Genomic DNA, 17,885 nt, shown 5'->3' with positions numbered 1-17,885 from the left:
AATTTTTGTAAGCTCATGTTGATTGACACCATTTTTGCTGTTAATTCCTCAGTAGTCCTCTGAGCTGTTCCTTGGTTTTGAAAACGTTTACCAAGTTGCAACCCTAGTACTTATCTGTTTAATGTTCTGATGGTTCAAAGGGATGATTCTTTTTCCCCAGCCCATTGGAACATTCTCAATATTCCAAGACTTTCTGGAATTAAATGCTGCTGCAAACATTCTTTGAGTAACACTCAGGGGGGAAGAAAAAAAAAAATCACCTCCCTAGCATTTTAAGACTGTTAACTTACAGATGTTAAATAACATCACCTCGACAGATTTTGTTGAGTGATCGTATGCTGTTCTATTGGATGCTTGTTAACATACTACCATATTCTTATAGATTTTTTTTTTTTTAGGTAATGTGCATATGTCCTTTCTTTTTGATTTTTATCTTTGCTTACTTTGTGTGCACATCTCTTTGTTCTGACCTTTGTAACATTTCTGAATTTTAATTTATGTTCTCTGCTCTGTATCCCCCTGCCCCTCTTGCCTCTGTGCTTTCACTCTTAGTCGCACTGTGGTTTGGGGTTTTTTGGGGGTTTGGTTTTTTTGATGTTTTTTTTTTAATTAACAGATTAGTGTTTTTTTCCATGATATTGTTTTGAGGGTTTCTAGTAAAAAGTTCTTAAATTGTTAAGAAAGTTAAACAAAAGATGTAGACAACTATTGTTTTAATTGATTTGACTCAATTTCCAGCTTTTTGAAGTTGTCCTTTTAAAGTGCAAATTGCTATGTATTAGGTTGATTGTTTATTATAAATAAATGTTGATGAATCAGTTGTCTTATTTTCTATTGCAGTTAGTCTACAATATCTACTATATTTAACTACTCCCTTGGCTAGTACTTATTAAGTCTATTGAGATCCAGCTTACAAATTGATATTCAAATTAAATTGATATTCACAGATTAGGGCTGAAGAGTTGATAACTGTATGTTGTTTTTTATTTTCCTCCTTCAGGGCCCTTTGCTGTGTTGATTTTTTTTTTTTTTTTTGAAGTTCTTTAACAATTTATGTAATAATAAAGATGGATTGTAGCCTTTTTTTTCTTTACTACCCTCAAAATTATTTGACTTCTAGTTAGTGGTACAAGCTTCGCTGCTTTGACTAGATATGTGTGTAGGGCTGAATTACGTAGTGAGTATTAAAGGGTATGTTTGAGCTGTGCTGTCACAGGGGAAGAAGCATTGTTTGAAATGCTAGGCTCTGTGTCAATGGCAGTCCAGAAATGCATCCCTACCTCCTTCTGAAGATCTTCTGTTCCTGTTTTCTAGAGGGGAGAATGTGTCTTTGGCTAATCCGCATTGTTAGACATCAGCCACTAAAGTTCTCTCTTGAACTATCAACATCTATAATAGTGTTATCTCAAGGAGCCTGGTAGCTACTTAATCATCACAAGTGCTCTCAGTTTTAAGGCAAAAGATGATATGAGGATCTGACTGGATTTTTTTTTTTTTTTCCCCAAGCTTGAAGTTAAACTGTCGTCTTAAACTGTAATTACAGTTTGAATTCATGACTTAAAATATTTGGTTGCAGAAGGGAGGATGAAAATAAAAGTGTTTAGGTGCAGAGACAAAGGTAGTGAAATTTGACCATGCTGAAAACTGCATAGTCAACTCTTTTTTTTTTTTTAATAGTTTTAAGTTCTGTGCTTGTTACTCTTAGCATAAAAATGTCCTCTGACAAAAATCGCAATGTGGATGTGCCATTTTAGAGAATGTTTCTTAAATATTGCTTTACTTTTAGAGCTAACAATTGTGAAATAGTAATAAGTGTGTGACAACCTCTGCATTTAAGAAGTTATTCTACCCTGGCTTCAGTACTAAGTGTTTTCTTTGTTCTTTCTGGGATTTTTTTTTTTTTTTTGCTAATTTTTCACTTGCTGGAGAGCCTTCTGAGATGGAGACGATGTTTTACACTTTGTAAATGTGGGTTTTTAAAAACTAAAACCTTTTTTTCTAAATTCTTACACTAACATCCAAAAGACATTTTTCCTTCTATAGGTCATCAGTAACATTATAAGGATTATATGTATGGCTGCTTTAATTGTGAGGAACGTATCTAAGAGAAAGCTCTAAAATTTTGGGATCTTCATCCCTTTTTCTCTCTTTTAATTCTGTTACTCCTGCAACTTTTCCACTGGCCCTGCTCTTCAGCTGCTGTGAACTGTCAGACACTGAAATATAAATGATGAAAATATAGAAACCGGAATTTAGCAGAGGCAGCCATGTTAATTTTTGTTCCATTTGAAATGCAGGAAAATATCATCTGCCAAATGGAAAAGGACAATCGGTGGGAAAAGAAATGTTCTTTTCAAGCTTCTAAGAGCAGTGACAATGGAGAGAAAAAATACTATAAAAAGTAGGCAGCTCCTTTTTCAAGATTTTTGTTTTCAATGTATTATGCATGATGAACTGTACACAGTTGCTCTTTTGGAGTCCCAAATGACCAAATACTACATTGCAGGGCTTATACTGTCTTTGCTGCATTGCACTTTGCATTTGGGGGGGAATAGGGCTCAGCTTCATGGCAGTTTTGCCAGTCTTTAGTATAATTTTTGAATACATTCATACTTCCCTTATTTGCCTTTTTTAATGTCAAGCATTGCACATAAGATGTTCTGCTGTTGCTATGCAACTGCTAAATCCAATATTTAATATTAATAAAAACGGAGTGGCATTAGCATCACTGAGAACAGTGGGCTAGCAAACTATGATTGTACAATATCCAAGCTGTAAAACTTGGCAGGGACTTCAGTGTGCAATTGCATGCATGGCAAACTGTGGGGCATGAGTCATTGGCAGTTACTATTTTAAGAGTGGTGAGTTTGAGTAAAATTTCTGAGCTCTTTTGATTTTTATTTATATATATCAAAAATATAATTTTTTAAACAAAAAGACAAAAGAATGAGGTTGGTTAGCTGTTTTCCTTAAGGTTTCATTTCGGATACAAATTCTGAGGGGTCACTACCCATAAAAGAGTCAGAATTATAAACCTATGGGTCAATACCCTGATTCTGCTATTTTTCTTCTAGGTCAGGTTGGTCGGCCCTTTCCCACTGTTCCTGCCACTTCCTGAAGCCTGAATTGGCTTTTTTTGGAGGCAGTGCTACTTCTCTGCCTGACAAGGTGCTGTTCAACGGGATGTTTTTTCTCCTCTTCCACCTTGTTTTCTGATATCTCCCCTATTTCTCTTTACTCTTGATTGCTATTTCACCGTCACACTCTCACCTTTTTTTTTTGTTCTCCAGTCAGTGCTTTCTGAGATTAGATTTTTAGTATCAGTTTCTGATAGGCATTAGATCAAGGATGGTGTTGTGCCCTTGCAATGCTTTGGCTATCTAGGTCGTGTTGCAGGCTGCAAATTCTGTAGGGTCCTCCATCTGATATCTAAAGGTGTTAGTGCACTGGTACTCTTGCTGACACCTGGAGGAATTGTAACCCTACTTGTCCTTTCCTTCTGAAGACTGCTGTCCAAAAGATAACGTTGATGTTAGATCTGTATATAGTCAGAGTTATTTTAGAATTATTGCTCTTTTGCAATGTAATAACTGATTTCCTTCATAGCATGTGATCATTTAGATTTTGACTGGTTTCCTAAAAGGGCTATTTCAGGTAGTTTATCTGTCCCCGATTCACCCATGCAAGTTTCTGTGAATTTAAAACATATTTTTATGTCTTAATTATTTTTTTTTTCATGTCTTCCTCTGCCTCTCAAAGATTCAGGCAAGTAGGAGAAGCTGCCCCTAGCTATATGCAAACCATTATTAAATCTACAAAGCAAAAGTATTAAAATGGGAAAAAAAAATTAAGTTGTAGCCTTGAGTTTTATGGTCATATTGGGAATACATTTTTATAAGTGGATGGAATTTGTCTGTCCCCCTCAAAGTAGTCTTTGTACTTTTCATATTCATTCTGCCAACCTGTCTTCTCACAGTATTGGTTAGTTAATAGCTCTGTAGATTTTACTGCCAGTGGGGGTTTAGTGTAATATTGATTTAACATTTCCAAATAATGGCAGCAATTTCAGTAAAGGTTTTTCCTCTTTTGGAATAAACTAAAATTGGTTAAATTTAAGTGAGGCATAAATTATGGCATTGAAGTAAATTGTACTTTGTCTTAGATGTGGATCTGTGGCTGGAATTTGGTTCCTTAGTGGCATGGCACTGGTAAATCCCTTTCCTTTTAATTTTTGCTCCTCGAACCTGTAACTCTTCAGGAAACACTGATTCTAACATTTACTGAAATTCAGAAAAGTAACTGAATGCCACTCAGATGGAAGAATGTATTTTTTTAATTGGGAAATCGTACCTTATTTCAGTTCGGAGGCTTAAGCAAGAGAATTTTTTTCATATAGAAATTACCTGTTCACATTGTAGAACTTACAACTTCCTATTTTGTTTTCAAAATGGTTTATTTCAATGTTGTAATGTTCTTTGTTTTTAACCTAGCTATTTACAAAAGTACGGGAGTCGGTGGACTCTAGATTGTGCTATGGTTTGTCAGTAGTTCAGTCATCACAATTGACCCATGCATCTTGTAATACTTAAGAGAAAACACGTTGAGCTCTGTTCTTGGAACAGATAAATATAGAACTGCTATTGTGAATATTCTTGCAGTGACGTACTTAATCTAGAAAGCTAACAATTCTTTTATTTGCTTTTAGGGTTTGAAAGTATTCTAGAAGGCCTGTTTGGACCTGGATTATTAAAAGATCTCAGTTTGTTTAAAGGTATTCAATCTCTATGTTTGTATCTTGTTCTGCATTTCTAATGACAGAAGCAGCCCCAGCTCTGCCTCTAGAAAATGTGTGTTACCGTGGTGATTTGTGCTTTTTTTTCCCCCTCCCCCAGGCAGTGCTCACAGTTAGTTTCATATTGGCTAAAATTACTAATGAGTGTGCGTTCATCTTTATGTAGCTGGGAGTGTATTTGGCAGTGCTCGGAAAAACAGATTTGTTGTGCATAGATAAAATGTATACAGTTTGGTAATCTGGGGATTTAGAAAAATGGCCGAAATGAAGCCTGCATCCTCAGAATGCAGGCAAGAATGTTGTGAAACAGGTATTTAATTTGGCATTTCTCTTTTGGCTCCAGTTGTGTCGCGGTTTATGAATATGAAGTAATTTGCTATTCCTCTGATTTACAGACTGTGAGCCTGAAGGTGTTTCTGATTGGTCTTTTGATGAAAATTGTCTTTTCTGCTGCCTGAGAAGAGAAAAAGTGAAGGTAACAATGCAGATGTGTGAAGCTAGTAGTTGTAGGGGAGGGACAAAGGGAGGGAGTTTGCTGCTCCTAGTTAACTGAACAGAAAATCTGCAACCTCCTACCCCTTTCCCCTCCTTCGGAAAAAGGCTTTCTGAATTAAAATAATACAAGTTAATGAACAGACTTGCCTCTTCTCTGCAACTTTTTCTTTGTAGTATGTGATGCAGTGGGTTTTCTTTTTTTTCTGTGTAGTGGCTTTCTGTTTGGGGTTTTTTGTTTGGGGTTTTTTGAGTTCTTTGTAAGAGCTCTTGTTGGGATCATGAAACCCTTCCCAAGGGAGCCAAACTGTGGCTCGTGCATGTTTGCTACAGTCATATGCTGGGCTTATCTTCAGTATGGAAATGTGGTCCATTTTAACAACCTAGAGTCCTGTTTTGTATCTTGGAATCTCTTTCCCTGTGGGCCATATCCTTTTATTAAAGGGCTCATATGTATTGTAGATTTTGTACTGTGCTTGTTTATAACCAAGTTGGAGTCTAAACATGGACAAGTCAGCTTTGCCAACATAATAAACTTGCAGTTTGTTTTCTTAATGAGATTATAGCTGTATATGAAACAAAGACTACTGTGCTATATGTGATTGTTGCTCAGCCCATGTGTTGAAATAATTATTGTTCTATAGCATAGGAAGGAAGGCTCATCCGTCTTGGCAAAACTTCATTTGCTGGGTCTTGTAACTATTACTTCTTCCTGCATAATGTAAAATAACACACAGAGTGGATCTCTATCAATTTAGGAATGAAACAAAAGCACCCTTTCCTCTGCAGCAGCTAACATGTATGGCTGCATGGCTTGTTCATAAAGGAAGTACTTTGTTGACACTGATACTTGCCATGTTGCCAGTTTATGCTTGTTTTCGTATTACAGTTTTTGTTAAGGCATGAGGAGGAGAGTTCGGAATGCTTGCATTTAGAACAGATGTAAGGCATAATACCTTCTCTTATTGAGACTGACAGCAGGTAAGCTGTAGGTATGCTTGTGCTGTAAGGAGTTCTGTCTTGTTTGACTTGTCATCTCATAAAAAGACGAAATTCAGTGTTTAGCTTAGTTCTAGTTAAGCCACTGAATTGATTCAAAAATTAATTTTGTGGTGCAGTCAGAGACTGGTTGTAGTCTGGGAGAATCTAACAGTGTACGGGTAGATCTTCAAAAAGACTTTACATCTCAATTGTCCTTACAGGTCCACAATAACTAAAATAAAAGCTCCTGAAAATTGGTGATTCTTAGGTGAAAACTAAGAACACAAATGTTCACTGTATAGGGTGCTGATTAGGTATGGTCATCTTGTCCTTTTCAAGCTTTGACACATTCTTTACTCAGAAGCTGAGATATCACTGTTTATATTTTCTTGTACTTTGCTAGACTATTCTTTCTAGTTTCACATAGTAAAGTGTAATGATTTTGAGTGTTACTGAAAAACTGGCAACGTATTCCTTATGCTAGCGGTAGTTATCATTTACGTTAAGGTTCCTCACATGGTGTCCCATTGTACTGTGTGGTGGCTTTTAAATGGGTGAAAGAAAAGATGCAGATGTGGTCACATCTGGTGTGCTCTGTGGTGTTTTGGCATTGGGGTCTAAGCAGATTTTAGGGTTCTACATAGACACAGAACATAGTAGGGTCACGCAGCATCCTTTGGCAAAGGTGCAAGGGGAAGGAGGTTATAAATTCTGAACAGGCTAGAGAGAAATGTGAGTTAAGAAAGGCTGCGATACTGTCAGTCAGCCACTATGGGCTTGGGTAAAATAACTTTTATAAATAAAACCGAAGCGATTTTTGTCACTTTACATTTCAGTAGACAAAAATACCTTTTCAAGCCATTTTGTCTTACAACTGATTGATAAACAGGGACAGCAAAGAGAGCTTTGTACACATGGTGGTTTGCTGCATGGCCAGGGATCACTGTCTAGGGGAATGGGGAAGGAAGGTGAAACGAGTCCATTCAAATCAGACTTGTGACTTCTCTGTTACTCCTCCTGGTGATTCTCCTCATGCTTAGCGTGGGGCTTTTTTGGAGTATGTAACATTTTTTTAGGTGTTTTGTTTTGTGTTTGGTGGTGTTTTTTTTTTTCTTTTTCCCCCCCAACCTTTATATCAGTTCTGTTGGATTTGGGGTTTTTTTTTGTTTGGGTTTTTTTTGTGGGGTTGTTTTGGTTTGTTTTTGAGGGAAGAATACGGCTCCTTTTAGACCTAGTGAGTTCTTATATGTCAGCTGAGAGAGATGGCAGTGTAGGAGTGCTTCCTTTCCTCTCTGGGTATACCAAATTGCTGCACTGCTGGCCGTTGCTGTTGTCATTAGCTTGCAATACAGAGTTAAATATGACTTTTATGGTAGCCTTCAAATAGTATGGATTTAACAACGTCATAAGTTGAGTTAAAACATCAGAGACTTAATTGTTAAGTTTGTAACTTAATTTGATATTTAGCCAAATGATGGACAGTCTTCAGCTGATGGACTGAACTAAACTGGAAATGGTACTAGTTTATTTGAAATCTCTTCCTTTCAACACCTGTCTGATATCTTTAAGGGGGACTTGCAGGCTCAGTCTTCTATAACTGCTAAAACTTGTGTGTTCCTGTACATAAAGTGGTAGCAGTTGTGCTTTCTGTGCTATATCTTCTGTTCTGTTTTTTTTTATTGTTCATGTGCATCCTCTTACTTTTTTAGGAAAAGAACTGTGGAGGGTGGGATGATTTGGGTTTGTGTTTGTATACTGCAGAGTTACAGAATTAAGAGATGTGTAATTGATGTTGTAGCTGGGAGCAAGATAGCCACAAACCACATATTACAACAGTGTGTGGCTGTGGCTGGCCTTTTTTTCCACTGAGTACATCTCTACCAATACCCCCTTTTGGATTAGTGGAATAATTAATCAGCGTACTTGATTTTCACCTTTGAGTGACACCTAGGTACCTGGTCTGACAAGTTCAAAACCAATAAATGTCTTCAGGGCTTTTTTTCTGGATTTCATTAGCCCTTAAGAATTACCTGTAACTTAGGAGACCAGTAGTTGTGTTTAAGGAGAATTGAGCTCTGGACTGCAGGATGAGAATTGGAGGTCAAGATTAGTTTATTGGCAGAGCTGTTTAAGGGGAAAAAAGCTACGCTTGCTCTCCCACCCATTTCAGTGATGTTGGTTCTTGCTTTTACAAGCAATCATGTTCAATCACATGAATTCTTCAAAGGATGAAGAACCATCTGCTGAAGTATTCTGAAAAGATTACTTTATTTGTAGCGGTAGTTCTACTTGCAAATACTGAACAAATGCATGGATTTTTTTGGCAGTCAAAATACAAGACAGTTTTTGATAGAGAAATGGACTTAAGTGTCTTCATTTGAAAGGGATAATAAAATAGAGACAAAGCAGGGAGCTAAAATTTTCCCAGACATAGTTTTTGCCCAAATCCAAAGCGTTATGTGCAATAATATAAAGCTTTTAGAAATTGGATTTTTTTTCTTCCATCATATAATGCAGAATACACAATTGTTTCAGTATGGTGAGGAGCTGCTACCAGGTTATTAACATGGGTGCCTGTGTGCAGAAATGCATGGGTACATTGATGGGCATGAAAGACAAAAAAGACAAAGTTAGCAGCTCTAGCTGCCTGGTCATAGTGAGAGGAAGTAGATTGAGTTCTATTGGACCAAACCTGGTGAATTCTCATTTGGATAATCTGCAGGTGCAGTAATTCTCAATTCCTTGTGGGCTTTATCCTTCACAGGGAAGATTTAAGATAGTATAGTTTGCAAGGTGGTTGGGTGTTTTGGATTTTGGAAAAGAAAACACTATTGTCTAAAGCCACATAAAACAATTCATACGTATTAAAAAAAAAGGGAGGGGGGGCGACATGCACAACTAATCTCATTAGTTGGTGAGAGCAGAACAAGAAGGATAATACTCCTAAGCACATTAACTATTTTATAGATATATTTAAGCTATAAAAATAGCAAGAGAGAAAATTACTTCTACAAGCATATTCTGGAGTCTCATGCTGTTGATGGCAGAAGGTTGAGTCTGGTTTTCAAAGTACCATAAAATACCTGGGCTTCAGTGTAAGGACCTCTGATGATTCTTCCAGTTGAGAAGAAATATGGTTGGGTACAACATGCGAAGGAGTCATTTTAAAATTCAAAGTTACAAGCTTGTAAGTACTTGCTTTACACAAACATCTAAAAGGTAATATCATGCCGTGATTTGATTATGATTAGTCATAATAACAGCCTCTGAATCTGGTGTCCTTTCACTGTGGAGGAACATAAACAATAAGAAGTAAACTGTGGTAAGTGTCTGAATAATTCTGAAGAGAAGCTACCACTATCATTTAAAGCGTTAACTCATAGAATAATTGAAGATGGCAAAGGAAATGTCTGAAAATGAGTTGAAGTTGCAGAACTTACAATTTTTGACAGCTTTAGAATGTGTTTAAACTGTGTACAGAGATCCAAGTGCACTGAAAGATGCTCTAAAACATTTTAAACGGATTTCATCACTTTAAAAAAACTCGAGCATTTGAACTGTCAATTTTGTATTGAGTGGTTTTAAAATAATTTGATATGGAGGCTAAAACCTGAAGAGGCTGATTGTGATGATCTCCAGCTGTGTTTAGTAGTAATGTGGGGTTACAGTTTTGCTTGTGCATAAATGTCAATGTAAGCATATTGTATTTCTACTGATTTTTTTTTTCCTTTTCCCCTATTATAGATAATAAGTGATATTCAATAACTATGGATCAGTCAAGTTAAATTTGTTTTGAATTTGATAAATCTGACATCAGTCATCTTAATAAGGAAATAATACTGTTTCTTACTATAAAAGTATATATATACAGTTAAGTGAGGGACATCTTAAAACTAATTAAACCATCTGAATTTTTAGCTTTCAAGGACATGCTCAGAATTGAAAATGATCTCAATAAATTTGAGAAACAGGACAGACAGACTTGTTTTGTCAAGTCACAAGTTACAGATGTCTGCAAAGTGATAGCATTTAGTAAACTATTTTGGGGGCTATATCGAAAGAGCCATTTGTCTTAACACCTGAAGAGGAAACCCTAAATGCTGGTGAAGCCTCAGCTGGGTGTAGCATTTTGAGAGATGTAAACAAACTGAATAGCATTGAAATGGAAGCAACAAGAATGACTTCGTCCTGAAGGTAGAAGGAAAGAAAACAGTCTCTTGTGCCCGTAAGGCTTGTCTGCAGAAAATAGCAGATTATTCTCCTTTGCACTAGCTAACATTAAAAAGACTTAAGAAAAATGGTGTGTTGGAGAAGACAACCTAGGGATGCTGACACATTCCCTTCTTACTCACTGTTCCTGATCTTGCCTTGGGGTGGGAGGCTGGATTGTATCCCTAGGGTCCATGGGTTGGCCGGTCAGCTATGGGTGGTCTGTGGGAAACCTCCCTCTGTTTTCTCCATGAAATGGGTAGGAATTATCTCATACTATTCTAGCTTGTGGGTGCTTCTTGCTCCACCTGCATGTGGTCTGTGGTTTAAACATGAAGCTGCTGTTGCCGTATCTATACAAAAATGGCCTGCATCATACCTTTCTCTTCATGCCAGCAGTTTAGCATTTAGAATTGCTGTATCAACATTTCCTACAAGGAGGGCCTCAGTGAGGATCCAGCACTAGTGCTGACAAGGCTGGGCAGTCCAGGATTAGGTGGTCTCTCAAGGTCACGCATTGACCTTGCATTTTGAAAACCTGAGCCCTGTATTTCTAAGGGTCTTTGACTTAGTTATGTAATTATGCTGTATATCTTAACGTACAAAAAAAGCTTTAGCCCTTTGGGAGCATGTGCAAACCACTCCAAGTATCTTTTCCTGAAGCATTGTTGTTCAATATAGTGGTGCTGCATGTTCACTGATGGGATTCCAGGGATGCTCTGGGGCATTGTTCCCACCTGAAGAGAAGCACAAAGAGAATAGAATGAATGCTGTGTTATAAATAATATGTAAAAGTAACTGGTTGGGTTTTTTCCAGGGTATTTGTAACCAATGACACTGCTATCTAAATATTAGTGGGTTTTTCTTCTTCCTACTACCTGCATGTCGGTATCAAAAACTGATATGATTTGAGACTGTAGAGTGAGAGGATAAGACTGAAGATAGTGGATCCAAATAACGGTTATTGAGAAGAAATGGTGGAAAACATTAAAAAAAAAACAAAACAAAAAAAAACCAAAAAACAACCAGAAACCCAGCAAAAACCAAACCAACCAACCAACCAAACACACACCCCCAAAAAACCCCGTGCTTTTGAAAGTTGACTTTGGATAGCAATCACAATCAATTATTTAGTGTGGAAACTTAAAGTTTCCCCCTAGGAGTGAACTAGCTGCAAAGATTGCTGGAATAATGACACAATTGATAAGAAAATTAAAAAATGCAGTAAACAGAAATCTTCCCATTTCTCGCATAGTGTTGTACTGCAGATGCCAGAAAATAGATGAAGATTTTTTTTTTCTATGCACAAGGTTAAATATGACTCTTACATATAACTGTATTTCTTTACATTTTGATGTCTTATCATGGACATTGATAAAAATTGTACCTGTAAAGAGATGCATGCTCCTTAGTTTGAGGGGTAAGAACTAAGCGCTGCCGTTGCCTTGCTATCACCCTCTTTGAATGCAGATCAAATCCTTTATTTGGCCATTCACCATTCTAAGTCACTAGCAATTTTTTTTTTCTGGCTGATACCTTTTTCTTCATTACTTCTCTATGTAGAAAATGTACAGCTTTCGTTAGCTTAGGTAGATTAAGTGGTACTCTTTATACATTACGTTTATATGAGTAATGCAAAATACATTTGTTTATGATGAGGCATGCTGCCACTGAACTCAGGTTTCCACCCAGTTGCTAGGCTAGTATTTACTATGTATTATCTTAGTTGCAAAAAGTACTAGGAAGATTTGAAATGCATTGTGTTGGGCGAAGGTTATTTTTATTTTAGGTTTCTTCCAGAGCTATAGCCTGTCAAAGGGCAGAGCATTAGATCAGGTTGAAGGGGTAATGTTTCCTTCAATTCTGAATTGTTTGTCCTTTGAATTCAAGGAAAGTTTTTTGCAATGGCTTGTGGGACTTTAGCCAGAGGATGCTAATTAACTCTAATGGATCTTATATAGTCAAATCTCTGCGCATCAGTTTGCAGAGATTCCTTTTAAAGTAAAACTTAAAGCAGTTTGTCTGTAAATGGTTAGATATTACAGTGACTGTTCGAACACTTTTGTATGCCTAGATTACTTCTGTTATTAGTTAATTTGCACAAATGTCTGCTTTTTACACAAACTGATAAGCTGAGTTTACAATTATCCTGATAATGCCTAAAAGATAATGGAGCTTGACTCAGAATGGCCGTCAGTAACTAGGATGGATTCTGCATTAAACTTTGTCAGATGCAGAAACACAGTTTCAAAAAGCAAATGCAAGTGTGTTCTGTGAAGTCACCTGAAGAGTAACCCTTACAGAAATATTTGGATTATTTGCCACAAATATTTTTATTTTGAAATCCTGTACAAATACTTAACATATTTTAAGTATCAGAAAAGTACAACTGTGTTTTCAGTGTGTTCATAAAATGCCAGTGAACCACGGGAGCACTGGTACAGCTTTCTGGTACAGGAGAACCCGGCACAGAGGTGAATGCTTTTATTATAGTTAATGTATAAGTTCAAATTCATATTCTTTAAGACTATCTCAAAAGTGTTAATCTTTCTTATGACAGCCACCAGGTTTGGGAGCAAGCCTGGAATCTCTCTGGTATGGAAAAAAGCATCAGTCACCTTGTGAGGTCTTTACTTCTGCCTTCACAGCAAACATGTCTTACTCACCTGTCACCTCTGTGATCCCATGCTCCTCATCTTTTGATTTAGTATAAAATACTGCTTTGTCTCTGTACCCTTTCTGAGATAGGATCTCCCTTTACTTTTGATAGAGAACTTTTGGAAGCTGTTAAATTACAAATCTGAAGGCGAGAGCCCATGTTGTTCAGGCCAGAGTCCACAGCATTTGATATTATTACCCTTTGCACGTAGTTCATGTGATTGCTGTGTGTGTTAATTTACTATGGACTGGTTATGTAACCTTGCTTCATTAAACCTCTTGACACTGAGACAGTACAAACTTAAGAATGACTTTCATTTATTGTGAATTATAAATTAATTGCCAGTTCTTTCCTTCCCTTCTAGTCCTGTGAGGATACGAACCTGGAATCAACTTGTACAGTAGAGGCTAAAAAAACAGATGTAGCTAGATATTATGGTAACTGATACTTTGTAAAGGTTAACAAAACAAAACGCTCCCTAAACCCAAAGAGTGGTTGTGTATGCATTCCTGCAGTAGGTAAATACAGGTAACTTTAATATAGCTTAAAATGGAAGTGGAGGGAGAGGGCCAGGAAAGAGATTGTTCTTCTAAGCAGGAGCAAGGCATTAAAGTGAAAGAAATAAAAAAAGTGGTGTGTGTCAGGGGACAACCCAAACATTTAGATTTCATAGTTTTGTAACCATTGTCTTCTAGTTTCTTGAGTTGTATTTAAAATTAGTAATTTATCTTGGCATGTCACACAATTTAATTATCCTAATTAAAACATTTGTTTTGAAATATTCTTTAGATAACTCAGTTGCTTCCAGTTGTAAGAGATTAGAATGGATTTTAATTCATTATGGGTGTTGTAAATAGCTAACTTAAGTTTATTTCACTTAAACGTAGCTACTACTGAGCCTTTTCACAAAAGGAACTGGTTTTTGCTAATAATTAGTCATTTATTGTTCAGTTTGCATGAATGCTGTGTAAATTAAGGAGAACTTTCTGTGTTTTGCCTTCAGCGGTTACTTCTTGGAACTAAAAGTAATAAAGAATGAGTGCTAGCTATGAGATTTGCAGCCAAATGTTGTAAAATGTTTAAATCTTCTTCTTTATAGTGTGCTCTTATTTCCCATAATGCTATCAAATATCCTGCTGCATTTACAAGAAAACAGGACAAAGTACAATGTTCTGGAGCAGACAAAAATCAAGTTATGATTTCAATAGATTCCACTCTGACTACCTAACAAAGTTTTGAATTTAATAAAATATTTAATGCTTAAGGAACTTTATTCATTTTGGAGTGAGGAAGATCTTACAAATATTAAATATCTTTGCAGGAACACTTAGTCAGTCTGGATGAGCCAGCCTCGGAAGCTGGACAAGAAGCTCTGCTTAGACAAGAGCAAGCAAAAATCATTCGTTTTGAAAGGCAAGCGGAAGAGTTCCTCAATGCAGTCTTTTACAGAAAAGGTTGGTTTTAATGGCTGGGGGGAAGTGGTGTCTCTCGCTGGTCTTTTTGCATGCAATGCAAGTATCAAAGATCTGATGTTCAAGCTGTCATTGTACGTTCAGTATTTTTCAGTTGTCTTACATATATTTATCAACAGTAAAAACTGACTCTTAAATAATGCAGCAATACAACAATGTGTGCTTGGGACAGAGGAAGAGAGTATAACATATTTAATGCTAAAACAAATCTCCCCAAGAGAACACTGGTGGTTTGCACTTTTGGAGGAATGGCGCAGTTCTTGCCTGGCAGAACTGCTCCCCTGAAACTGATGTTTAGGTGAGCAGGCTGTTTGGAAGGGGGGGCAAGTGGTGGTGTGTGTTTGTTGTGGGTTTTAAAAACTTACTTATTTTTTTATTTTAATGGGAACTGTATTAATGCAGTTTTTCTTAAAGGTCAGCAGTCTTCTCACTGTGGTCTGTAGTGATTACCCACCCTACTCCCAGCAATCCACAGTATAAAATATATTGGAATAGTTCTAAGGGGGATATATGGAGAATTCAAAATGTGATCAGCAAAATAATTGGGAAATCAGTACTGTAGAACATGCCAAGAACAATACAGTAGTTCAATGCTAGAAAATCCCCTAAATCTCTTCTGGAGAGTTATGTCAGTTCAAGTGTGCCCTTAGGAAGGCACAAAACTCATTTTACTGTTTTCTACCAATCTGAGAAATGGGAATCCAGAGGTTGCTTCCAAATGCATCCTGAATGAAAGTACATTGTACTTATCAGTCTAACCCATGTGTGAGAAAATCTGCCAAATCAGTAATTCCAACCTGTCTGCTGGGGGACAATGCAAGGCTTCAGTTTAACCAATTAGAAATTACTGTAGCCAGTCCTCAGCCCTTCCTCCCAGTGACCAAAATATTTAAAGGTGTTTTAAGTAGATAACAGTATCTTAGCCTTTCTTTTATGACTCAAATGAATAAATAGAAACTATACATTGTGATGTATTGCATAAAGTATAGAAGCATGTAGGACAGTAGGAAGGATAGCTACTGCATTACTACTGATAGGTCAGATAATGCTTTTATTCTAAGTCTTCCTTTTCAGTGGTGTGGTTGTTTTTTTTCTTTTAAGGTTTCCTTTTGCTTTTAGATTTATCCCATCTCTCTCTAAATCCAGAAGGGTTTTAAGAAAACAAAAATCTAGAGATAATATACTTTTTTCCATATTACTTTTCTGTTGAGAGGAAAAAAAATGCAGTTCCATCACTTCTAAATTGTTTACTAAAGACATCATCCCTTTAACACTGTGCTTAAATTTTTAAGTATGAGCTGTGTTTGTGTCTTATTAGAAATGCATGCTTCCCTAATTGTTGGAAAACTATTGGCAGATATTGCTAACAGTGTGCTAACACGGGGTTTAACACTCTGTTGTGGTCAGATACACAGAATGAAGATAATGAAATCACTTCAGGTGTCTAAGCATCTTTGAGAAGTTTTTAGTAGACTCTTGCTTTCATTCCTCTGGCAGAGCTGTGCTTGGTGCAAGAGTAATAATGGAGGGGAGGAAACCTGGCAGGAAGTCAGTTCTGAGTCCTTAATGCATCGTTGTCAAGCTTGGCTGTATTTGGGTTGCTTGAAAGGTTATTCTAACTCATGCCACTGCCATAAGATCCGCAGGCACTGTCATACCAAAGAGGACACAAAGAATGGCAGCACTCTGACACTCTTATATTGCTCAGAGATGCTTGGTGCTCTGAGTTTCATGCCAGCAATTAGTTCTTTTTTTCTTTCCATCCTCACTGCCAGTAACATTTGAGACTGGTATTTTGTAACCCAGGCAGATCAGAGAAAATGCAGATGTTCTGCGAACAGATGCCTGTTGCGTGTCAAGGACGTGCACTCATACACTTCACATACATAGCTAATGAGCAGGATCAGCATACTTTTTGCACAGGTTTACTGTCCATTCATCTTACATACTTCCTCTCTGTTTTCTGCCCATGGCACTCTTACTCAGTAATGTTTCTGTCAAATATTCATACTGCCCAGTGAAAGCAGAGTGGTAGTACCTAGTTGTCCGTTACCTCTACCCTGTGGCAGGATAGGGCCTTCTTTTGATGGTTTAATGAAATAATGCCCTTTTTTTGATATTCCCTTCTAAGGTTTCAAGTATAGATAAAATACACAAAAGCTATTAAGGTTTTAAAGCTCAGAGGTACTACTTTATACTGTTTATAGCTGATAAATATTTGCTATATTTTTCTTCTCTGAGAATCTCTGTTTTAGTTAATTTTAGTTTATTTTTAAAAAACCCAAACAGACTCTTGGAGTCAAAATAAACATCTGTTTGATTTCAAGTGATGCTACAGAGGCACCAGCAAATATTTTGCACTTGCTTTTGAACAGTTTTAATCCTTAGGATTCAGGCTTTGTATTAAGCAAGGAGCCTTTAATGTGCTAGGTAACTTCCCTTCGGGTTGAAAATTGAGTTTTGTGTCCTGAATTAGAGAGTTTATCTTGAGCAGCTCTGAAAATCTCTCAGTAGTCACTCTGTGCTGATTCTTTGAAGTTGCAGATTACAAAGATGCTTGTGGTAGGCATATATAGTATTTTCTCCCTGAATTTTGAAATATATTCAGCTGTAAGCATTCCTGAACTGTACATATGAACATAAAGGCACAGTGAAGGCATGATTCTTCTTCAGAAAACATAGGTGCCATATTGCTCTGCATTCCTGCCAGCCCCACTTGTATACGCTACAAGTGCATGCCAAATAGTTGGCATCAGTGTGATCGTGCCATCGGTTTGTGTCCCTTGGGGCTTTCCTAAAGCCTTTCACATGTCCTTCAGCAGGTTACGGTAGAGAGCTTAGAAAATGGAAGAAATGTCACCATAGCAGAAAAAAGCCCCCATGCTTTTCCAGGCTTTAACCTTGCGGACCGTTTGGGAAGAAAGTGAGAATATAAATGTACCTAAATTTAAAGTTTGGCTCATCTCTTGTTGATTTCTTAAAAACTAGTGCCTTATCCTTAGCTACAGTAAAACATCCTGTAGATTTTACAAGAAAATGATTAAGTATTTACATAAATGTCTCAGAAGTTTACAGCTACTCTGGCTCTTAAAAGAATACACATATTGACTGTATAAGGTCTTATATTTAGAAAGCTCTACTTAACAAGAAAGAATTTGTGCTTGATTAAAGCTCAGTATAGTTTTTCATCAAGAAACACAGTAGCTGCTTACAGTTGCTCTCTAGTTTGTGGGCAACTACATGCTCAAACCATCATGTCAATCCTTTACAGATACTCTAA

General features: G+C 36.9%; 1 protein-coding gene across 1 annotated transcript in view; it reads left to right on the top strand.

Moving 5' to 3' along the window:
- Positions 1–17,885, top strand: part of LCOR (ligand dependent nuclear receptor corepressor) — a 61,414-nt gene that overhangs the window by 26,725 nt on the left and 16,804 nt on the right. The window contains exon 2 of the mRNA XM_074831094.1: positions 14,455–14,587. Within this exon, the coding sequence (XP_074687195.1) occupies positions 14,455–14,587 (133 nt within the window). The remainder of the gene's footprint in view (positions 1–14,454; positions 14,588–17,885) is intronic.

The sequence above is a fragment of the Strix aluco genome, chromosome 7 (genome assembly GCF_031877795.1).
Source record: "Strix aluco isolate bStrAlu1 chromosome 7, bStrAlu1.hap1, whole genome shotgun sequence".
NCBI lineage: Eukaryota > Metazoa > Chordata > Aves > Strigiformes > Strigidae > Strix > Strix aluco.
Note: the sequence above shows the minus strand (reverse complement) of the source record. Positions and strands in the feature narration are given on the sequence as shown.